Source organism: Delphinus delphis, chromosome 2 (assembly GCF_949987515.2).
Source record: "Delphinus delphis chromosome 2, mDelDel1.2, whole genome shotgun sequence".
Lineage (NCBI taxonomy): Eukaryota > Metazoa > Chordata > Mammalia > Artiodactyla > Delphinidae > Delphinus > Delphinus delphis.
Window position 1 is genome coordinate 44660086 of NC_082684.1, and position 24881 is coordinate 44684966.

General features: G+C 37.1%; 1 protein-coding gene across 4 annotated transcripts in view; it reads right to left on the minus strand.

The window, feature by feature from the left end:
* Nucleotides 1–24881, minus strand: part of TMEM260 (transmembrane protein 260) — a 59161-nt gene that overhangs the window by 16627 nt on the left and 17653 nt on the right. For 2 of the 4 annotated variants that reach the window (XM_060004497.1, XM_060004500.1), the window contains exons 4-11: nucleotides 15605–15782; nucleotides 14100–14213; nucleotides 10475–10654; nucleotides 8918–8958; nucleotides 5775–5858; nucleotides 4453–4567; nucleotides 2980–3149; nucleotides 502–673 (exon numbers count right to left, since the gene is read on the minus strand). In XM_060004497.1, the coding sequence (XP_059860480.1) occupies nucleotides 502–673; nucleotides 2980–3149; nucleotides 4453–4567; nucleotides 5775–5858; nucleotides 8918–8958; nucleotides 10475–10654; nucleotides 14100–14213; nucleotides 15605–15782 (1054 nt within the window). The remainder of the gene's footprint in view (nucleotides 1–501; nucleotides 674–2979; nucleotides 3150–4452; nucleotides 4568–5774; nucleotides 5859–8917; nucleotides 8959–10474; nucleotides 10655–14099; nucleotides 14214–15604; nucleotides 15783–24881) is intronic. The other 2 variants (XM_060004498.1, XM_060004499.1) reach the window with 2 other exon arrangements.

Genomic DNA, 24881 nt, shown 5'->3' on the forward strand with positions numbered 1-24881 from the left:
AAATACTTTTGTCTTAAGATCAACAAAATTTACAAATAAATTCTATAGCAGAATTGTGGTTAATAATTTCTATTTTGCATGAAATGTATACCAACCTGCAGTATGACTTATTTTATAGTCAGCCTAATTTAATTTAATCCCTGGATCACTGGGAAGTGTTCATTTGAATGGTTGAGTTAGCTGGATGTAAAAGAACAATTTAAAAATAAATTTACAACACAACATTGTCATGGTCTGTCACGTGAACTACAGACCTAGGATGCTGTTTGAATCTAATATGAAACACATTAATTCTTAGAACATTCAGTTTAAAAAGGAAAGAAGCAACTCACGACTTTTCCTATTAGTTAAAATAAATAAAAGAATGTGATATATATTTTACCTAAGAGTGATCATAGAAACTGTACCCACTCAATGTTTAAAAAAAATAGTTCTTTAAAAAACATATGTTTTAAAATGATGGCTACTACTATATTCTAAGTGTATCTTTCATATACTTACTTCCTGATCCACTAATGAAATATCTGGCCTCAGTCCCTCACAATAATGCATGTAACGGAGAGAATTCCCTGGCAGATCTCCTCTGAGTAAGATAATTGCATCATGAGGCATAGAGGCTAGAAGATTCTTTGCAAACTTATCGATCACATAGTTGGTCCTTTGGTCACAAATGCTAAATAAAAGGATTACAAAATATTAAAATAGCAACACATTGTTTTAGTTTTAATAAGACTGGGCTTATTTCCTGCTCCATTCCTTTCCCATCACACAATCTACATTTAGTGCTTTAAAATATTCTAACATATCTTCTAAGAGGATGCATATATTTGAAAAGGGAACACTATTAACTGGGGAAAAAAAAGAAGGAACTAATTGTGCAATTGAGAAAAATCAGCATACTGCTTTAATTCTGGAATTCATTATCATTTCCATAAAAAAGGGAATCAGTTAGGGGTCAATAATAAGTACTTTTTTTCCTAAAAGCATATCCAATTTCACTAAAAAGAAGTAAGATTTCTGATTCCACTTGGAGTTTAAGGTAATTTCATGTTAATTCCATTTAGCTCAAAGGAATTTTCAGAAATGCAAAAGGAAATCTGCCAGTTTCTGGCATAAATTTGCACGTTTGTCTGACTCTCTTGCGCATAGAGGTTGATCCTTTCCACCACTTCCCTGGACCAAAGACTCCCTGTGTTCCTCTCTCCCTTCTAGACTGAGAAATCACTACAGAATGAGACCAATGAGAAAGAAGGGAAGGAATAATTTGTTGAGATGTTTACTTCTCTCCAGGCATAATCTGCCATTGCCAACAACAGCAGTACAACTCTTTTCAGGGATGAAGTGGACTTTCTAACTTCAAAGAAAAAACTGGCATGAATTCTGAGAGCTTTCCGTGAAAAAAGAAAAAGAATACAAGAAAGGAAACGCATCGAAAAACAGAAGAAGCAATGTCCTTCCTGTTATTATCAGGTCCATTACATGTAATGGTACTGAAAAACACAGCCTAAAGTTGAATCACTGGGTTAGCATCACAAAGCAAATGAATACTTCCGGAAACAAAATATTATCCTTGCCTTTGTAACTGATGCAACCATTTTCTACTGTGATTCCCTACATTGCAGGGTGATGCCTCACATTTTGCCACCCAGGAAAGTTGCTGTCTATTCCATTCACCTGGGGTAAAAAAAGAATCAAAACCAAACCAAACCACCCAGTCTGTGCAGGCATCCCTGGTGTGGAACTGGAATTGCCCTAAAGACCTGAGCCACGAGAAGGCTGGGATAAAAAAGGGTGAGTGGAACTTCCCTGGTGGCACAGTGGTTAAGAATCCGCCTGCTAATGCAGGGGACACGGGTTCGAGCCCTGCTCCAGGAAGATCCCACATGCCGCGGAGCAACTAACCCCATGTGCCACAACTACTGAAGCCCGCGCGCCTAGAGCCCGCGAGCCACAGCTACTGACCCTGCGCGCCTAGAGCCGGTACTCCACAAGAGAAGGCACCGCAATGAGAAGCCCTCGCACCGCAATGAAGAGGAGCCCCCGCTCTCCATAACTAGAGAAAGCCCGTGCACAGCAACGAAGACCCAGTGCAGCCAAAAAAACAAATAAATAGTTAAGGTTTTTTTTTAAAAAAAGGGTGGGAAACACACTATGGACTCGGCAAACCCTTCTTGAACTTGGAGTTGTATCTGGGACCTGCATCCCCTTCCCACAAGGCCTCCTGGTGACACAGCCTTCCTAACACCGGCTCTTCCTCAGTATTATAAAGAACATCAGTTTTTCAAGTTAAGTTGAAAGGGGGAGTGTAACCTTTTAAAGTACCAATCAAATCTCAGTGTAACAAAATTCCAATGGACTCTTCCACTTCTGTAATGTTTACTCAATACTGCCGCAAATAAATGAACTATCATCTAAACTTTTACATCTTTTATGTTAGACTGAAGTTTTCATTATAATGGTTATTAAGCAGATTTTGAAAAACACATATCATACTAATAATGCACCAGGGCTAAGAAACTTCTAGAACTTTGATTATTTAAAATACTTAATATACACTACTACAGAGAATACGAGATAAGGGCCAAGGATTACTCAAAAGATGAAATCTTTGAAGCATAAAGTGAATTATTTTAGGGCATACAAAAAAACCCCAAATGTCTATAGTCTCCATCTAAGTGGTATTTCAGATCATGGAATTTTAGGTACACTCCAGATTCTACAAAGTATCTCTAGGATTCCTTAGTGGAAAATATACAGAGTGTTTATATGCACCAGCCAAAACCTTGTTTGCAATGGCCTGAAACTACACATCACTCATGCTGAGATTCTTGTTCAAAAGTTTAAGAACCACTGCGTTCAGACCAAGCTGTCTCACTTTGAAAACTAGTGGAAGGTAAAAATAAGACAAACCCCTAGAATCTAAATATCCAAACGCCTCTGGCTTGAATCCTACTTTTCATAAAAATAACCAGGTGTTACCTATAGTTAGAATATATTTGGTAAATTACAAAAAGAGTTGCTGAAAGCCATTCCAGACACTGAAGCCCATTGGTGTTCAGTACTCGGTTACTCTCAGAAACAAGTGCAGCCAAACCGATGCCAGCGAGGACAGCCACCACTGCATTGCTCTGCATCCAGAACCGTTCCACCTGTGAAAGAGGCAAGCAAACAGTGCGTCCAGTTGACTGGTTCATGCAATCAATCAGGTATTTATATATTTTAAAAATATATTGCATGTATCTAGCTGCTTATGCCTGTGTCATTTAGGTATTCTTAACTGACTTCTCCAACCTAACTCCATGTCACTTTATTTTTCAATTTTCAAGCATTCCTCCTTCCCTGTTTGACGTGTGGATCTCCCTTTTTGGATCCACACATTCTTTTCTATACTACAAACTTCATCTTGAACTCTTTATTCTAACATTCAAAGCAGAAGAGGTGGAGAAATGCTTTTGCTTAACTCCTGATGTTTCCTTCCATGTAGGGAAGCTCCACTAGTATAACACTCCTGGCCTCTCTCTACCCTCACTTATTTCTTCCTGAAGGATTGTAGGGACTGAGCTGACTGGGGAGTTTGGGAGCTGGGACTGGGCCTGCATAGCTCTCCACTTTCCTCTCTTTTCCTCTTGGAAGTGAGCCGCCCACAGGAAGTACTTGTCCAGGGGAAGACTCTGGGGTGAGGTGAGCTGGGGAGGGGAGAGGCCTGCCCTGTGCAGCACTGCCTGTGACTAGTCCATTCAGGGATGCAGGATGAGGAGACTCCCTTCCCCACAGATATTAACCACATTCTCCAATCTCAGCATTATGGGTAACAAAGGTGATTCTCCCACCCAATGTACTGGTTTATCGTGTTCTCAACTGATTCAGAACTCAGGTTCTCAAGTAAGGTATCATCATCAGGCCTCTTGAACACACACACACACACTGTTTCAGCTGTTCAAAAAAGAGCTATCTACATTTATATAGTTTCTTCTGTAAGGAGAAGAAATACTCTAATCTCAGATATGGTAGTCAGGGAAAAACAGAAATATACTTGCTCTTTTGCACAGGCTTGGACTGGTGAGGTAAGAAATAAGGGAATGTGTTGGTAGAGCCCCTAATTACAACCCATATTTCTTTGCTATTTTTAAAAGAAAATCCCAGGAGAAATGCAGTAGTACCTATATCTGCAAGCACACATAAAAAATGACTCACTGAAATCTACCTTACATTTATTTTTCTATTTAACTATTGTGTTAACTAAACAATGCTTCCCGCCCCCCTCCCCCTACCCCCCCAAAAAAAGAAGGCTTAGCCTTACTGGTTCAATAATTTAAATTTTGATTTATAATAATGTATATACAATTTTAACTATTTCTGAGATAACTTGCTCTTCTACAAGATTCATGAAAGACAAATTTGTACATTCTTCACTAACTTTCTGGTCAAAGGATATATCTAAGTAAAACTTACCACACCCATGAAAAGTGGTTTTGAAATATCTAAATTTGCCCTCCAAGCAAAGAACAATGAATAAATGCAAAACATTCCAGTAAAAAGCCATACTAATGATGAGTTCTGTCTGTCCCTATAAAAAAATTAAAATATGTCCAAAATTATTTATGTGACATGAATATCAATAATAATATTACACAGTTTTAAACTATGAAAAAAAATTTGGAACTAAAAAACTTTCCATTTTTAAGTAGGAAAAAAGAAAGATCTTAGGTTTAAAAATATGAGTTGGAATAGATAACCAAAGCATAGTAATAAACCATACACTGCACTACATGTTGTCGACAGCATAATTTGGAACTATGCAGCAGAAGATATGAAGTTAAAATCTGCAGAAGAAATATAAATGACTAATCTTGTTAAATTTAAGATGTAATTAAACATATGCAAAACAAAAGAGTAATTTCATGCATCAAAATAATAAAGATTTAAAAATGACAAATCTCAGTGCTGGTGAGAATGCAGTTGTATGAGAATATATGTTAGTACAATGTTCAAGAAAAGTTAATTTGATAATATATATCAAGAGCCTTAAAGAAAATATTCACATTCATTGACCCAGTAATTTGACATGTGGGCATAAATTTTTAAGCAAGAACCAGAAGTGTGGATAAGAATTAATCCACAACAATGCTTTGGTATTACTTATAATAGTGGAAAAAGTGGAAGCAATCTAAGACCCTCAAATACGAGAACATTTAAATTAATTGTCCTAGGTTATAGTATGGAATATTATACAGAAATTTAAATGATTCTAAGTATCTCTTATGGTATGGGAAAAAGCTCAAAATATAATGTTAAGGAAATAAAACTATAAATGTATATACAAATATATATTTACATAAAATACACTCAAAAGGCTAGAAAGTAAATGAACAAGAAAATAATGGAGGTAAATAGTGCTATATTTTTTTAGGTTTCCTTTTATCATTGGAGGTTACTTTTTTCTTCAGGGGAGTTCAAATAATTGTTTGCCTCTTTTGCAAAGCAACAATAGTTGGCTATGTATGGGATAGTAAGAGATCAAACCAGAAGTTTAAGATATCAGATGGCCCACTTAGTTAGATTATAATATACTGTTCAATGTTCCAAAGTCATTAATTTATAATTAGAAAAAAAACCTAGCAAAAAAGAAATACATATTTGCCTTAATACAACTGGTTAGAGTCATTTATTTGGAATATAAAATACTACTGGCAATGTTCTATAATGACATTGAATATATTAATTCAATTAATGAACATGGGAAAAATAATGGAAAAAGGAATTACTTTACTCACTTTCTTACTAAACATATATTTGCCCAAACTGCAAGGGCTTGAATGTTGAATGAGAGTTGGGTCCTCATATTTGTCACCTGAGAACTGTAAAAGACAATCTAATTTATTGCTGGCAAAAACCAAATTTGTTAGTTCCAAATAAAGCATTCTTTATAGACTATATCTGATTATGCAATGAATAATTTTAAGGCTTTGAGTCAGATTTTAAAATTTTTGTATTCTTTTAAATTGGGGAGAAAAAGTACCACAAGAAAGAGTTAAACAGTCTAGGATATTTTCCAGTTGTAACATTTGGTTAACAACTTACACAATTTGACCTGAGATAAGAACAAATAATTATTCGGTATTTTTGATATTGGTATACTATACTGATATTATAAACCAATTTGTATCCTAGATTAGTCTGATAAGAAGTCATATGAAACTGAAAATAAAACAATTCAAATAATTTTCTGGAGATCCAATCATGAAGAAAAAAGGAAAGAGAAGTGATCTCTAACCATCCTTTTCTAGGTTATCTTCTTCCGTAAAAGGCTTCCTTGTTTTCTATACTATTTGGTTCAAAAAATGTTTAAGCAATCTCCAAGAAATGTATTTTTCCCCTACAATTAATCTAAATTCTTTCATTAACTAATAAGCATTTTCTAAGTGTTACCTGAGTTCTCAAATAGCTCTAGCAGTCTCCAATTTTTAAAAAAGAAATGACTCTATACACGATCTCAAAGAACTTTCTTCTCCCTACTGGCAGTTTTACTGGAGAAAATGTGATGCCATAATTATGGAAACTACACAATGTGTATTTTACTAATAGAAACTTATCTACTATGAGAAGATATCCTTACTCATTTTCAAATACACTTGAAAAATTGATTCCAGCATGAGGCCCATTTCAAACCATTCTTCAAAAGGAATGAAGTCAGTCTCAAAATTTATTCTTGGAGATCTGTTGCTTAAATGTAAAGCTCTAAAACATGGACACTGCCTAGGGTTAGATTCAATAATTTCCAGAATGCAATTCAACAGGATTGCAATTTAAAGATATGCATGGAGAAAGAATGTAATTTGCTTGACTGGAAAAGAGAAGATGATTCGGTTCCATCATGTTGAAGGATTTTCTAGTAAGTTAATTATGAGTTGCCTTTCTCAATACTCTTGTCCACCTGAAACAAAGACTAGAAATTCTCTCACTCATTCAGAGAGTGCTAGGATTATGCCCCCATACCGTATTACGATTTCGTTTGAGCAAACAGTGTCGGTGTGAGTGGTCATCGCTCTTGTCAAGTCTTTTTTTCTAAGTATATGACCTAACTGCTATTATTTCAATGTAAAGGAGGCCTTTAAGTTCCCCAATAAATGACTTTTATGTGCTACTAATGAGAGTTAGATGTATGGTCTAGGATTAGTCTTGAGGCTTCTCTGGAGTTCATGTGGGATTGTTAAGACAAAATATACTAGTGATCTTGAATGTGACAACTTTGGAAGGCAGGTAGAAAAGAGCCCGCAGGGAGTCTTGGCATGGAGAAAAGCAGAACAAAGGAGAAGCCCAGAGACACTGATAAAGTTGTCTTTATCTTTAAAAGGGGAACTGAGCTTCTTACTACCTTCTTCCCAACAGAAAAGAAAAAGGAGCCACAAAAGTCTCTGTCAGACATAAAAAGAAATATTTAAAGTCAATTGTAAGAACCTCAAAAGGTTATATAAGAATAACTGGTGGCAGGGAAATATTTTCAAGATATAGTATTAAATGAAAAACAGCAGGCTAACAAAACAGAGTATACATTATGATTATATTTTCAAAAACAAGCAAAAATATTAAAAATATTGGAAGGATATAGACAAAAATGTTAATGGATTAAGAACAGTGGTTATCTCTGCATGTTGGAATTATAGTAATTTTAATTTCTTGGTTTGCTTGCCTGTATTTGCTAAATTTTCTGTAATAATTATGTATCATTTCCTGGAGTAAAAAGAAAGTAATTTAAAAAGAAAAGAAGGAAGTATGGAAGGAAGCAAGCAAGCTAGCAAATGAACAAGACAGAAATTGTGAGAACCTGTGAACTACCTCACATATAGATTTGAAATATTTTCCCCATATTTTAAAAATAGTTTTCAAGTAGTCCTGTGAATTCCATATTAATAGTTAGGAGATCACTTTAGTGTTAGAGAAACCTATTCATCCCTAATTTTATATTGAAAATATTGTAAGAATATTACAGAACTGGTATGTATATTTTTCAAGTTGCCTTAATCTGTATAGGTTTTTTTTTTTAACATCTTTACTGGAGTATAATTGCTTTACAATGGTGTGCTGGTTTCTGCTTTATAACAAAGTGAATCAGCTATACATATACATATATCCCCATGTTCCCTCCCTCTTGCATCTCCCTCCCACCCTCCCTATCCCACCCCTCTAGGTGGTCACAAAGCACCGAGCTGATCTCCCTGTGCTATGCAGCTGCTTCCCACTAGCTATCTATTTTACATTTGGTAGTGTATATATGTCAGTGTTACTCTCTCACTTCATCCCAGCTTTGTATAGGTTTTAAAGCAAATATTAACCCATTTTTCAAAGAACTCTAATAGATAATATAGATGAAAATATATTTGCTTAAGCTGGTTCTAATAAGGCTGGATGTTTAAACATATGCAAGTCAAAAATAGAGCTTACAGACAGCTTAAAGGAACTCTTAAAAAACATTAAATAAATTAATGTTTGAAGAATTAAATGAATATAGCTCAAACCAAAATAACAAGAAAATAATTGTTCAAATTGTGTTAAATACAATGTTCTAAAATGTCTCCAAAAGAAAGAAGATATAAACAAAGAAAAAGTTATTTCTAAAGCAACAATACATTGGGTAATTTTGTATACAACTGAAAGTTGAAACATTTTCATTTTATATATTCTATTTAGTCTCCTAATAGTCTTATTTACTTATTACTTATTTACATTTTAAGCTTTATCTTATTGAAGGAAATGCTGGAATATTTGTCATTATACACAAAAACTGTTAACCACAGAGGTGAAAACTACATCTCAGACGTACTGCTTCACAAAGAGATAAACTCAGAAATCCCTAAAATCGTTTAAAGGAACTAATAAAGAATTCATTTAAAAATAGTTTAAGATATTTCATACTCACAGCAATATTTCAGACATACTGGATCCTATTTCAGATTTGGCCTAAACATAAAAAAGTTTATTTGCATAAGCATTAAACTGAAGCTTTGGTAGACTATTGTGTTTTAATTACCCTGATTTAAAAGATACATGTTTAAATATACAATGCAACTTGTCTCTTCATTCAAAGTGTTTACTTCAGAGCCTTATTGGATTTTTTAGGAGAAGTCAGTGAAAACTAAACACAGATATCCCTTAGGAATAATTTCAGAGACAATAATTGGCTAAAAATCAGTTAAACTCTTCTAGCAGGAATGATTAACACATTAATGAACTAACAGATTTTACACTTTCATTACAAAGTCTCTTTAAGCTCTTTTTTTGGGCACTTTGGTTAAAGCTCATTATCGCCTGCCTGTAATTTCACAATTATGTGTGAATTATACACATTTCAAATCTGGAATGGCCCTCAAGCAATATTTCAATGGAATAACCAATGTAAGTAAACCAGAGTATAAATTTAAAGTACCAAACTTTCTAAGTCAAAAAATAATAATTATCCTTTTATTAAATGACTTTATTATGAAATACCTCCTACATACAAAAAACATATGTAATATATGTTTAGGGAATAAAGAGTTTTAAAAAATCTATAGACTCACCACTCACTGAAGAAACAGAACTGCACGAATACCATGAGGTATCTCACAAAGCTCTCAAAGGGGCTTTCTTGTCCCCCAGTGGTAACTGTATATATATATACAGTTTTACTATATAGTTTTACTACTTTTTATGTATCCTTCAGCAATAGACTGTTTAGTTTTTGCATGGCTTAGAATTTTGTATAAATGGTATCATATAATATTGTAGTCTTCTGAGATCTGCCTTCTTAAGACACAGAAAGTGCAAACCATGAAAGAAAAATCAGATACAACTGTCTTTCTTAAAATAAAAACCCATCTATTTATGCTTTCACTTTTCAGATAGCCATTACCTACAACCACATTTAGTGTTTTCCCCTAATTTATGTCTTAGGGAAAGAAAGGCCTTTTGAAATTCTTTAGAACATACAGTTTCCATTAAGTGAGATCATATTTTATGAAGCATTTACATATTTAGATCCCCCACTGAATACTAACATGAACACTGTTCATCAAATATGTTTTAAAAAAAGAAACAAATATACTCATTAAGGTATATTAAAATTTTTGAGGTTTTTTTCCCTTTAATCATTTCCAAATATTTTTAATCACAGACCAAGAGCCCAAGTGATACCCAATGCTAACAAGACTGAAATGCTTCAACTGCGGGCAGCAGTCTTTTTACTGCTTGTTATCCTGAAAAACACATTCAGGATATACAACAGGATGATGTCGGATTAAGTGATTCATTTTTTTTTCTAACATATGTGAAAGGCTACATTCCAAGGGGCAAGTCTGCTATACAAATAACAAATGAAAATTCCAGGTACTGTCATTGATACAAAAACACTGATTTTTTTTTTTTCCACTCAAGGTCCAGGCAGAACACTGAAGTTTTGCCACTTATTTCCTTAAAAGGGCTTGAAATATAAATTTACCAGACTGAATGTTCCATATTCTTCCCTGAGAAAATGTGTCAAAAATCCTGGCAATGTTGTCTGGTCTCCCCAGGTCCAACGGGCTTGATGGCGGTAGGATGAGATAGGAAGGTAGACATAGGGCAGCAAACCAGCAGAGAGGTACAGACCCAACTTCAACAAAGAGCCCAGGGAGAGTTCCTGCATCAGAGCACGCGGTGTCACATGTATAATAATGTTTATTTTAGTCAGATTCATCCTGGAACTTCAAGAACACATCAAGGAAAACATCAAATATGTTTACTCAGAGCTGATCTCTCAATTTATATTAAGTCACCACAGAATACGATGTTAAACTTTCTGATTACTGTGGATTACTAGAAAATTGCATCAGTCTGAATTCCTTTGCATGGCAGGTGAAATCTGAGTGAAGCAAATAATATTAGCAAAGACTCATGAGTATCATGTCTATTGCATCTTTTACATTTAAAACCATGTCATGACATGCAGCATTGCACAGCTGAGATAACCCACTTGGAAGTGATTACGGTGTCTGGCCGTTTTTGAAAATGCCCAAAATATTGTTCTAATACTGATTCACTTCATTCCCATCATCAGGAGCAGACTTCAACTATATACTTTATTATGATTGTACACTGACAATATGTTCTTTCTACAAGTGTTTTGGACATTTAATGAAAATACTTGGCACAAATGAAGCTAGCTTTTAAGTAACATCCAGTTCATCCAAATGTTCTTTTTTCTCAATTTACACAGGAAGGAAGGAAACTTGTTGTTGTATGCAACAGTCTTGCCTCAAGGAGAATATATTTCTCATCTTCACATTTCTAAAACAAAGGACAACACTGCCAAATTTTTATAAAGATTAAGTCCAGAAGAATTCTGGTATACTAGAAAGATTCAAATAGTGGTTGCTTTAGTAACTGGGAAAAGGGTCTCTTACAAATATTGTGATTGGAAATTGCCCATTTTTCCTTTACAAAAAAGGAAAATTCATAGGTGACAGTGAATATGAGTACCAAAGTTTGCATTCACCAGAAGCAGAAAAGCAGTTGACTTACATCAGCATTTTCAAATAAACATTCTTAATTGAAAATGGAGTGTTTTTATTATAGTACTAATTTTGTTTGACATTTCTAAAGTGGTAATGAGATTCATAAAAATGATGGGATGAAAAAAGTATAAGAAATAACTAACTGAAAAATATGCCTTTGCTATTCTTAAAAGTACCTTTAAAGAAAGTAAATGTTTAGATTTTGGTAGTTTCTGCATATTATAAGGTTCAGTTTAGAATGGCAAGATGCAGTTGCTGCAGAATTTTCCTTTTGTATGGGAAATAAAAAGGGAAACAATCACATGAGATCTATTTCAGAGAGTACAAGAGAGAGGTTCTGAGTCCCAGCTGCATGTATACTGGAATCACCTGGGGAACTTTTTAAAAATATTAATATCTGGGCCTTACCCCAAATCAATTAAATCAGAATTATTTTAGGGTGGTGGGATCACACACACACACACAGATACACACAGCCACACAGCCACACACACATGCACACTCTCTCTTACTTACTTTCTTAAAGCTTCCCAGATAATTTAAGTGAGCAGTCAGGGTTGCAACCAACTGACTCAGGACCTCCAGCTCTGCCTTAGATCACCTGACCAGTGAGATCCAACTCCCTGTCACTTCACTGGTAGATCTTATTTTCTAGCCTCTGCTCTTTAAATAAGGAAAATAAAAGGTCCTTTGAAGAGTCATACTTTCCCAAATTTCGTCATTCATCAGTAGCTGATCTAAGTACAGAGTAAACAGGCTCTCAGACCAGGCTCCTAACTTGTCAACTATTGAGTCTTGCATGTTTTATATAAGAATACAGCTCTCCCTTCAAAGAACTAACACAAAAGATTTTTAAGTTCATGCCAGAGAATGTACCTCTCTGATATCTAAATGCACCTCCTGTGATATCAGAAGACTGGCTAAGACTGACACCATCAAGATGGCAACATAAATCATTCCCAACTTCAGTCCTCACAAAACACCATCAGCAACTATCCGTAGACATGGCCCCACTGTGAAAATCCCAGAAACTGGGGTTGAGGCTAAAGCATACTCCTGGACCACAGAGACTGAGAAAGACCACTTTCGAAGTGTCAGGGGGCACCCTGACCACGTCACCCCGCCCCTAGGCCAGCACAGCACTGCACCAAGAGGACTCCCCTAGGACTACAGTTTTTCCAGTGGGAAAAGAGAGCCCAAGGTGGATATCCCACTCCCCCAGCGTTGCAGGATGCTTCCCAGGAGGCTCACTCAGTTCTCACCTCGCAGGGACTACTGGGGGGATCTTCAGGGCTCAACCACTGGGGATCAGATAGAGACGGAGAAGGGGAGCAAGGCTTCCAGCAACCAGTCTCCCATCTTGGCAGACCACGTTCCTGCTTGCAGCAGTGCCAGAGCAGGGATCTTAGCCAGCAGTTCTGCACGTCTGCAGAGCCGAGCCAGTGGCTGATCCCAATCTAAAATAATTCTGATTTAATGGATGTGGGTCATACATTAACGTAATAAAAGCCATATATGACAAGCCCACAGCTAACATCATACTCAGTGGTGACAGACTGAAAGCTTCTCCTTTAAGATCAGGAACAAGACACGGGTGCTCACTCACCAGTCTTACCACTCATGTTCAACATAGTACTGAAGTCCTACTCAGAGTAATCAGGCAAGAAAAAGAAATAAAAGGAATCCAAATTAGAAAGGAAGAAGTGGGAATTCCCTGGCAGTCCAGTGGTTAGGAATCCACGCTTCCACTGCAGGTGGCAGGGGTTTGATCCCTGGTGGGAGAACTAAGATCCCATATGCGGCTCAGCAGAGCCAAAAGAAAAAAAAAAAAAAGAAGAAATAAAATTGTCTCTGTTTGCAGATGACATGATCTTATATAGAAAATCCTAAAGATTCCATCAAAAAGCTGTTAGAACTAATAAACAAATTCAGGAAAGTTGAAGGATACAAAATCAACACACAAAAGTTAGTTGTGTTTCTATATAATAACAAAGAACTATCTGGAAAAAAATAAACTATCTCATTTACAATAACATCAAAAAGATAAAATGCTTAGGAATAAATTTAACCAAGGAGGTGAAATATCTGTGTACTGAAAACTGAAAGACATTGATGAAAGAAACTGAAGAAGACACAAATGAAAAGATATATCATGTTCATGGATTAAAATAATTAATATTGTTAAAATGTTCATACTACCCAACGCCATCTATAGATTCAATGATATTCCTATCAAGCTTTATATGAAATAAATAAATAAATAAAGCAAGCCCCATGTTTTCTGATTCCCTAAATGTCATAGTGGGCATAAATAAAATATTATGAATTTTCATTTTTACTCAAAAACTTACCTTTGGGGCTTCCCTGGTGGCGCAGTGGTTGAGAGTCCGCCTGCCGAAGCAGCGGACACGGGTTCGTGCCCCGGTCTGGGAAGATCCCAAATGCCGTGGAGCGGCTGGGCCTGTGAGCCATGGCTGCTGAGCCTGCGTGTCCGGAGCCTGTGCTCCACAAGGGGAGAGGCCATGGCAGTGAGAGGCCCACACACCGCAAAAAAAAAAAAGAAAAACTTACCTTCTCTTTTAAAAGTCGAAAAAGAATCCATGGTATTATGCACAAAACATAGACTACTACTGTGTGCTGATTACATAAGCTAAGGCCACAGCAGAAAGCACCAATTTTAGCTATCTGAAAGGAAAAAAAAAGAAAAAAAATCCAAGTTAAAAATTCACCAAAAACAGCACAATAGTAAAAAGCTATTCTTTATATTAAAGCTAAGCATTTGTACAATAAGTCTGGTTAAAATCAACATCTTAGATGCAAACAGTCATGCTTTAACATGCACTAATGTTTATCACCATTTTTCATTATTATTTTTCATTCTCATCAAATCATTGCAGAGTGTGACCTTAAATTACTGTCTTCAAACCAAGTTTTACTAAGTCCTATACGATGACATGTCCTAACAGTAACAGGATATTGTGTAATTCTCATTCAAGTGAAATCTAGAACTGAAGTTCAACAATTCTGTTTTACTTTTTCTCCTATTGAATTAAATAAATTGAATATAACACTTTTATTTAGAAATCTGGTTCTCTATGGGTGGTCTTTCTGCTATTTTTGAACATCTGTTATTTTCATAATCAGAAAAAAGTTTATTTTAAATAAAAAATAAACTCTAGGGGCTTCCCTGGTGGCGCAGTGGTTCAGAGTCCGCCTGCCGATGCAGGGGACACGGGTTCGTGCCCCGGTCTGGGAAGGTCCCCCATGCCACGGAGCGGCTGGGCCCGTGAGCCATGGCCACTGAGCCTGCGCATCCGGAGCCTGTGCTCCGCAATGGGAGAGGCCACAACAGTGAGAGGCCCGCGTACCACAAAATGAATAAATAAATAAATAAATAAACTCTAATAGCACCACAGGTTTGTTTATGGAAGCCACAGATAAACTTTTATATTCTTCTGTTTCTATAATCTTTAATGACACAGGCTGTGCATATACTAAGATGATCTGGCACTCTTCAATGTATAGACGGTAAGCCCTTAGAAGACAGGGTTCCTCCACATTTCAAATTATTTTGATGATAGTGTTGGCCTTAGAAGTCACTGTAATCTCTTTGGGACTACTTCATTTTACAGTTGATCCTCTCCTTTTAGTTAAAAAAAAAAGTGCAAATTTGATTTTTTTTGCAATTAGAGAATAAGTCAATGTGCCATAATGGTAAATAATTTAAGGTAGTCAACTGAGGACTTGGCATCTTAAGATCACACACACACACACACACGCGATGGTGGATTAACCAACAAGTCTATCTTTCTCATAGGACTCAAAAGGGATTTCAGAATACCCTCATTCTTCAAAAACCTTCTGAACTCTGAAAGAAAAAAAAAATTGCATGTTTTATAAAGGCTCTCATCGTTCATAGTAAAAGAATTGAGAATATTTTCTCTCTCAACATGCCTAGATTACCTTGACAGTAATCAGAATAGATAAACAATATCTAAACCAAAGTTAAAAAGAAATAGAGCATCTGTCTAAAAATTAAAACAAAAAGTGATTTCACTTTGATCAAAATAGGTTACCTTTGATCTTTCTTGTGCAGTTGTTGCCTCCTCAAAATGTACAGTAAGAGCCATAAGCAGCCCCACAAACAGATTGTTTAAGCTAAAAACCTCTGCTGCAATGGACCACTGCCATGTTAGACGAGAAAATGAAAACACCCCCGCAGCAAGGATTCCTCCAGCATATGAGCCAGAAAGCCTGCAAATACAGATAACATGAAATCTTCTTTCCCAACCAAAAGGACCGACTTTACTTTCCTTTTTGTGAACTGTAGCAGCAGCAATTACGACAGTCGCCCAGCACTATCCCAACACATTAGATGGTTAATACATTACTTCATGTAATAATTCCTTTCAACAGATTTTAATTATGAAGTCCATATATTAACCTATTAACAAACAAATGAACAAACCTGCTTGGTATCCTATGGATTGGATGAGGTTTAGTTCTCAGATGTAACCTTTAGGATTCAAGCCAGTTCAGAAAGCCTGAAGAGACAGTAGCTAGAGAGATAACAAACCTGTGTCATTTTTCTTGCTATATCTAAGAAGAAGAATGATAACGACTGGTTAAGACTGAAATGCGTTTAATTGTAAAAATTAATGAAATGGCAGAATATCTGTTCAGGAACATTCACTTATTGTGGAATGTTTGGATCTAGGTACTTCCTACATTTATCTCCCAACATTTGGCAAAATATGTCTTGGTCACAATATTTGGTGCTTTTAAGATCTTGTAAGCTAGATTCTTAGTTTCTGATGATTTCTTCTTTACACAACGTCAAAGTTAAAAATGATATATCTTTTAAAGAGAAGGATGGGAATGTGAATTTTAGAAACCCAGAAGAATCAAATGCTACACTTGGAAACAAATTCCTCGCCCCCAAATGCCAACAAGAGCCCCACATTTCAAATCAGTCAAGGAAACTGGATCTCAATTCAGAGATAAGATTTGAGACTGGTAGTGTGGCATATCAAACCAAAACAACTTCCTATTTCACTATAAATCTAAAGCTATGAAAATTAAAGCTATTACTGAAAATCTATTGCTTACAAGCATTATTCAGCAAGCATCTCTGTGTCTAATAATTATGATATTATATGGTCCCAGGGCGTTACTTTTTAGCTGTATTGCTTTGTATAAAAAGTATGGAGTAACTGCATGGCTTTTAATCAATCTTAATAGAAAAGAAAAAAAAGCTAAAAAATTTCAGTATCACCAAACTTGTTTTTCTTTGAGTTTCTCTTTACAATTTTTCTGTTTTCTTTCCCTTATAAAAATCATCAGTTTCCTATTTCTTGCAGAGTACCCCATTCTCCCAGTTATCCTGATTCAGTACCCTAAAGTTATTTCTTCCTTCCAAATTCCTTCCCAGATTCCTTTCGATTTGTATTCCTATTGCCTTACACTCAATTATTTTAATAGTTTCCTAACTTGTCTTATGTTTTTCCAACCTTCTGCAATATAACATCAGATTAAACTTTCTGAAACATACTCTTTGTGAATACTCTTCATCCCTATAGGATAAGTAAGAAATGAGTTAGGCTGGAATCCAGGCTCCCAATAAACCAGACACCCCTAGCCACTAATTACCAACATGATCTCCCACCAACTAGTCAAGCTCCTCAAAATTCCCTAATAAGACAGGACTATTCCTAGCTCTGCACCTTTGCTCATGCTGTAGTGCTGAACTGAATATCTTCGCTGCTCCTTTATTAAAACTCTGCTCTTTTCTCAATTTTCTCTTCAATTCCCTGGTTTCTAGCCCATCTCTGCATATTGATAGCATTTAACTGTCTGTAACAATTATTTTGACATTGTTTTTGAAATATGAACTGGAGTTAAACTTCACTTAGATTGGAAGCATCTAGCCCCAAGCACAGAAAGGAAACTTAGCAAATGAGAGAATGAATTAATCTTCAAGTTAGCAACATTTTAAAGGAACTAAGTTTCAGCTCTCAATATGACTCTGGACAGTCAGCATAAGATGCAAGATTCCTTCCTCTACTTAAAAGAAAGGAAGTGCTCAAACGGAGACATGACAAAAGGACATAGGAGCCAGCTTACAGGGCTCTCATGGCCAAACTGGGGATAACTTGGTCATCAAGATAATTATAGTAATAGACTGTAACCCAATGAATAAATAAGAATCTATGAATCTATAGTGATACAAAAATTGGGTGAGAAGAGAAAGTCCATGGAAAGTCAACTAATAACTAATAACTGCAGAAGAAATGATGGAATTAAAATCACCATTTGGCAACTGTCATAACAATAATCAATGGATACCAAAATAGTTGGTAAGAGGTTTGCAGTAACAGAAATATGTACATAGTCTAAAGGTATCATCCTGTTAACAGATTAATTACAAAGGGAGAAATGGTAACTTCACAGTGGCAAACTGGACAGACACAATCTTAACCACATGATCAAAGTTGACAGCCCAGTAATGGGACAAACAAACATCATATGCTTCCTTATCTATTGCAATAAAAAGAATACAGCATCATTTCTATGGCATTCCTGCCAAAAATGCATTACCTGAATTTAAGCAAGAGGAAAGACAAACTCAAACTGAAGGACACTACAAAATAACTGGCCCGTATGTATCAAAAAATGTCAAGGTCTTGACAAAAAACAAAAAAAATCATGAGGAACAGTTTCAGATTAAAGAGGAATACACAACAGAATAAAAGACATGATCTAGGATTTTCTTCTACTATAAGAACACTATCTGAGAAAATTGGAAGAATTGAATCAAGTCTGAAGGTTAGGTACCAGTGTTGTATCACTGATAATTTCTTTGAGACCTCCACTGTGGATATACAAGAAAATGTTTTTAAGGAACATATCTTGAAGCATTTAAGGGTAAAAGGATACTATGACTGCAGCTTATTCTTAAATGGTTAAAAAACAAAACAAAACAATACATGCATACTCACTGAGTCAAGCATAAAGCGAATGTGGTAAAATACTAACATCTGGGGAACCTGGGTAAAGGGTAGACAGAGTTGGGCTCTTCTTGCCACTTTTCTATAAATCTGAAATTACGGCAAAATAAGAAGTTAAAAAAACAAATCAGGGGCTTCCCTGGTGGCGCAGTGGTTGAGTCCGCCTGCCGATGCAGGGGACACGGGTTCGTGCCCCGGTCTGGGAGGATCCCACATGCTGCCGAGTAGCTGGGTCCGTGAGCCATGGCCGCTGCTCCTGCGTGTCCGGAGCCTGTGCTCCGCTGCGGAAGAGGCCACAACAGTGAGAGGCCCGCGTACCGCCAAAAAAAAAAAAAAAAAAAATCAGCAAATTTCCAAGATAATTTGCTAACATTTATTGAGTTTCTTGCTAGCTGTGTTTCAGGTATTGCTCTAAGTGCCTTCTTTATATTAATTCATTTAATATGCACAATAACCCTATGAGTAGACGTGATTTGTCTCCTTTTTTCAAATGAAGAAACTGAGGCTCAGGGAGGCCAAGTAATTTTTCCAAGTCCTATGGTAGGTAATTAAGTGGCAGAACCAGGATTGAAATTATTAGTCTAGCTATTTAGGACCATGACATTATGGGGTAAAAGATGGTTCTTTTAGTTTTAATGTCAAATAATTTATTCCAGACTAATGATACATTGTACTTTTACTTGGTTAACTATGCACTCCTTGAGTAAATAGAACAGAACAAAAGTTTTGTCCATTATTAGAATCGTGTTTATGTCTGTTTTATCAACACAACATACTACCAACTTGAATTGTACACACCTGTCAAGATTGATTTTAACCTTTTTTTTTTTGAAAGGGCAATTAAAGTTTAAAACCACCAAACAGTTAATTAAAGAGAACTGATATGTACAAATCCTCAGGAAGAAAACTCATGACTCACTAATCTACAATGATTTTTAACACATTATTATACTCAGGAAGACATCCTAGTGTTTGAATTGTTGACATTAATTATTGGAATTATGAACTATGTTAACTGCCTTTTCAAATATTTCATAAGGTTTTAGAAACTGAAGAGTAAAGGTAAAATTATCAACTTCAGTGATAAAATTTATCCAGTCACCTTAGACTATTACAGATAGTTATGTACATTAGCATTTTATTGAAGACTTATCCTACAACAGCAAGGTCTTTATAATCTGAATTCTCCCCACCTGATTTCTGTCCCACACCACCCTCCTGCCAAGGTCAGGATGGTTTTACAACAAATAATCCGTATACTCTTTCATTAGATTTTTCTTGGTATCAGAGAAATAATTTGTGAGACTGCTGAGTAAGGTGATAGAAGAGAAGATAACTGATTATAAAACCAGTAATGGAAATCAAACCTATAATCATGATCTTCTTAGCATCTCAAATGAGCTTGCTTAGAAATCAACTCAGTCTATAGGAATTTGGGTTGTAGTCCTAATATAAATTGAAGACAAAAGGGTAGTGGACCTTTTCTTTTCTTTTGGTTTTGCTGCTTAACATCTAAAATCCTCTCCTATGCTTGAGGGATATGAGTTTATGAGGCAAGGCCCCTCCTATTATACACACTGAAAATACGAGATACTTTTCCAATCCCCCTTGCAGCTAGAGCATTGGTGTATGACCTGGGCTCTGTCTGTCAGAATCACCTGCTCCATTCTTTGAACTGGAAAATCGTGAGGCCAAGAAGCAGGGATGGAGACAGAATCAGACATGGCTGGTGGGATTTGTGCAACATTTTCACAGACAACGATGGCAGCACTTGGAAGGGCAGTGCTCAGAATCCAGGTCAGTGTTGGTGGTGTAAGCTGGGGTGTCTGGGTCCAGAGATGGCAGCAGTGGTGGTTTCACTAGCATATACCTGCCTAGGACTCTGAATATTTTGGGCTCTGAGCCTGGTAATCCATCCCTCCTAGAAATCCTGCAAGCTGTGCAACTTCCTTCTTTTTTTTCCAGTACTAGATTTGAATGTTTCCTTTTGTAAAAAGCTTTATTGAGACATAATTCATATACTGTACATTCACCCATGTAAAGTGTACAATTAAATATTTTTAGTATATTTACAGATATATGCAACGATCACTACAGTCAATTTTATAACATTTTCATCACCTCAGAAAGAAACTCTCTCTCCTTTAACTATCTCCCCCCATCCCCACCCGCAATCTCACTGCCAGGCTTAAGCAACCACTAATCTACTTTCTGTCTGTGAATTTCCCTCTTCTGGGCTTTCTTATAAATGGAATCATAGAATATGTGGACTTCTGTGACCGGCTTCTTTCACTTAGCACAACGTGTTCGAGGTTCATCCAACTTGTAGTATCAGTATCTCATTTCTTTTTATGGCTGAATTAATATTCCACTGTATAGATATACCAAATTTTGCTTATTCATTCTTCCGTTGATGGACATTTGGACTGTTTCCACCTTTTGCCTACTATGAATAGTGCGCCTATACACATTTGTGTACAAGTTTTTGTGTGGACATATGCTTTCATTTCTCTAGGGTATGTAACTAGGAGTGGAATTGCTGGAGCCTATGGCAACCCATTTAATCATCTGAGGAACTGCTAGACTGTTTTCCAAAGTCACTACATAATTTTACATTCCCACTAGCAATGGATGAGGGTTCTGATTTTTCCACAACCTAGTGAACACCTGTTATCTGATTTTTTGATTCTAGCCATCCTAGTGGGTGTGAAGTGGTATCTCCCTGAGATTTTTTTTTTAAAGCATTTTTTAAAAAAACATTTATTTGGTTGCGCTGGGTCTTAGTTGTGGCAGGCAGGCTCCTTAGTCATGGCAGCCAGGCTCCTTAGTTGCAGTTCTCCAGCTCCTTAGCTGAGGCATGCGACCTCTTAGTTGCAGCACGCATGTGGGATCTAGTTCCTTGAGTAGGGATCGAATCCGGGCCCCCTGCATTGGGAACGCAGAGTCTTAACCACTGCGCCACTAGGGCAGTCCCTCACATTGAGATTTTGATTTGCATTTCCCTAATGGCTAATGATGTTGCACAACTTTTTAAGCACTTATTGGCCATTTGTACATCTTCCCTGGAGAAATGTCTATTCAGATCTTTTGCCCATTTTTAAAATTGTGTTGTCTTTTTATTATTGAGTTGTAGCATTCTTCCCAACTTCCTTTCAATATGTTTCTTTTTTGCTAAACACAGCCAGAGTCAATTGCTTGCAATCAAGAATCCTGACTAAAACAACCTGCCTTCCCTGTTTATTATTTCTATTAAGTCTTCAAGAAAAACTGTGTGAGGAAATTCTGAAAATAAATGCTTAAATGCTTAAAATAAATGCTTGTCAGAGCTTTGTGGGACACGGAAGAGACGGCAGGTATGCTTAAGAGCAGAAAGTTATGCGTGCATCCATAAAGAGAATATACTAAGACATTTTGGAGGCCTCGTCATTTTACTATTTATGTTTTCCATAAAATAAGGTATATAGGCTAAGCCTGTGAGAAGTTCTTTGATTCCAACAGCCTTTTATAAGTCAAACTGTGAATGTCTCTTCAAACACACACGTTTGAACACACTGCCTTTAAAAGGCAGTGTGTTACTTCATACTAAGATTCAGAATCAACCAACATTTACTGACCACGTAACATGTACAAATTAATGGATTAAGAAAAGTAGAGATAATTTGAAACATCTGTTGTGAGAAAACTCCACAGGCTGAGGAAGGCTACATAACAAGGACTTGTAGGTAGCAAATAACACGTAATAATAAACGCTCAGCTGAGGCTGGAGACCGCAGGGGCTATGGATATGCGGCAGTATAGCCTCGGTCCGCATGGCTGTGGAAAGGTCTGCAGCAGCCTGAGCTGGGCCTGGGCAGGCTGGACGGAGCTGGGGTTAGGGGCTTTACTAGGTAAGCAGGACAGAAGGACAAGAGGGAAAGGTGTTAAAGTATGAACCACAGGGTCTACATTGGATGGGGATGGAAGCAGAGCCAGCAGGGGGCTGATGGAGGGATCAAAAAGATGAGCAAAGGGATCTAGGTCTCAATTAAATGGAAGACAAGTGTAGGGGCATCGAGGAAATGAGGGAGCTGAAAGCTCAAGTCAGGCAGGGAGTGGGAAGTGGGTTGGGAAAGGGGACGGAAAATTGCTGAAGGATGGAACAGGCCTGTAAAGTAAGACGACTCTACTGTTGAAAGGAGCCTGTGATGGAAGAGTTTAATAAAGCTGTTCTCAAAATCATACGATATTCATTAAAATTAAGCATTTTTCTCAAAAGACAAGCAGTACATCATACATTAATAAGTCTGCAGGGTGAGCCCGGTGTAGGAAGACAGGTGTGTGGCCCAGTGCCACATCACACGCAGGCTAACGAGGAGATGTGCCCCCCCACGTGAGTACACAGCAAGCTGGGTCTGTGACTGGCTAACCCGTCAAAGGATAATGTCAGCAATGGTGAGGATCCAGTTCATTCACTGACTCTGTAGGCAGGCAGTCTCATTATATTGTTCACGGTATACACATTATCTGCGCATGCTTCGTTTCACCTTATTGAGATGGAGATAAATGACTAAAGAGCAAGCTGATGTCGAGGATGCTTTTCTGAAGGCAAGTTTCAGGGTTACGGTGAGGCTCAGGATTGGCTTCACACTGTCCACATCTGCAGCCTCCACCCTCTGTTCTCACCCTGGTTCTCTACTAAAATTGTTCTCACTGGGGTCCCCAATGACCATCTAACTGCCAAATACAACAGGCTCTGGGGACCCCTCTGCTGCCCTGGGTCACTCCCACAGCCACACTCATTGAGTTGACATCTGGACCTCACATCCTCTGGGTTTCCTTCTATGGCTCTGGATCTTCCTTATGTGTTTTCTCCAAATGGCTCCTCTTCTTGCATTTAACTCCTTTAAAGCCAGCGTTTCCCAAGATTTCTTTCTCAGGACATTGTTCTCACTCTGCTCTGCCTGGGTGACTTTATTCACCATCTTGATTTCACCTGCCAGCTACAAACTAAAGGAACCAAATGTCTCCAGGAATGCCTCTCCCTTAGTTTTGAACTTACCTTATCCCCAACTTACTGTTGTACCGTCACCACAAAGCCACCCCAACTCTGGACATTCCATAGAACCTCAGTGTCCGTACATGCAAAACTGATTTCTCATCCCCCTCCCTGAAATAATTCCTGCTCCCGTGTTCTCTATCTTAGTAAATTTCATTATCTTCCTCGTTTAGTTATCTAAGTTAAGAGACCTAGGAGTCATCATCAGAACTCCTCTCCCCTTCTCCCTGCAAAACATATCACATCCTGCCAACTGTACTTCATCAACATTTTAAAAACTCACGCTCTTCTCTCCACCCACATCACCACTGCCCTAGTTCAGCTCATCTGAATCCACACCTCAGGTTCACACCAATACTGCAGCTTTGCGTGCTGCCTGCTTCCAGTGCTAGGCCCACCACTGCCACCAGAGTGAGGGACCTCAAGCATATCTGATCTTGAACTTTTCTGCCTCCAACCCTTTAAGGATTCCTCTCTGACTATCAAGCATATTCCAAGCTCCCCATGACAACAGACAAGGATTTTCGTGATCTGGTCTCAGTCCACCTGTAGCTTCATTTTTGACATAACCCATTTCGAGCTGTGCTCCAGCAACACTGAATGACTTGTTAAGTCCTTGTGCTCACAGGCTCTTTCTCCTCCACCTCTGGGTTTCTCTGCATAGGAGGTTCTCTGTATCTGGAACATGGTTCTGCCTTCACTTGGCCACTGCCACTCATTGTGTACAACTCAATATGGGCATCACCTTTCCAAGAAGTTTTCCCGAAAGTACTTTCACCAAGACTAGGGTAGTTGCTCCATCTCCCGGTTCTCATTAAACATAATAAATGGGTACTGAATAGGTAGATTTTTCTGTATTTCTGAGGAACAGAATATTTTAACTGTAACCTAATCAAAACATAGGAAGGAAACCAGATGTGAGGAACTTAAAACTCTCCAAGAGAATTATTTTTGGATTACTGATACCACTAGATAGCCACGTCAGCATTTTAGCACTTTTTAAAAGGTAAAAGTATATTGCACTTTACATATATGTGTATTTGTGTATCCCATATAGAAAAGCTATATGACTTTTTGCAAACTAAATGTTTATATATATATATATAATTTCAGATACACTTTATCTTCAGTTTTTAATGCTCTTCAAATATCCAAATAGCAATGGTTTCTAATTACCGCAACCTAAGTCCAACCATCTCTAGTAATGCTTTATAAAATAACTTATGCCATTACTTAGAAATTATTCTTTTTTAATTGTAAAAAATCGAAAGAAAAGATGTTTTGGTAGTGGAGTAAATTTTGTTTCTTTTA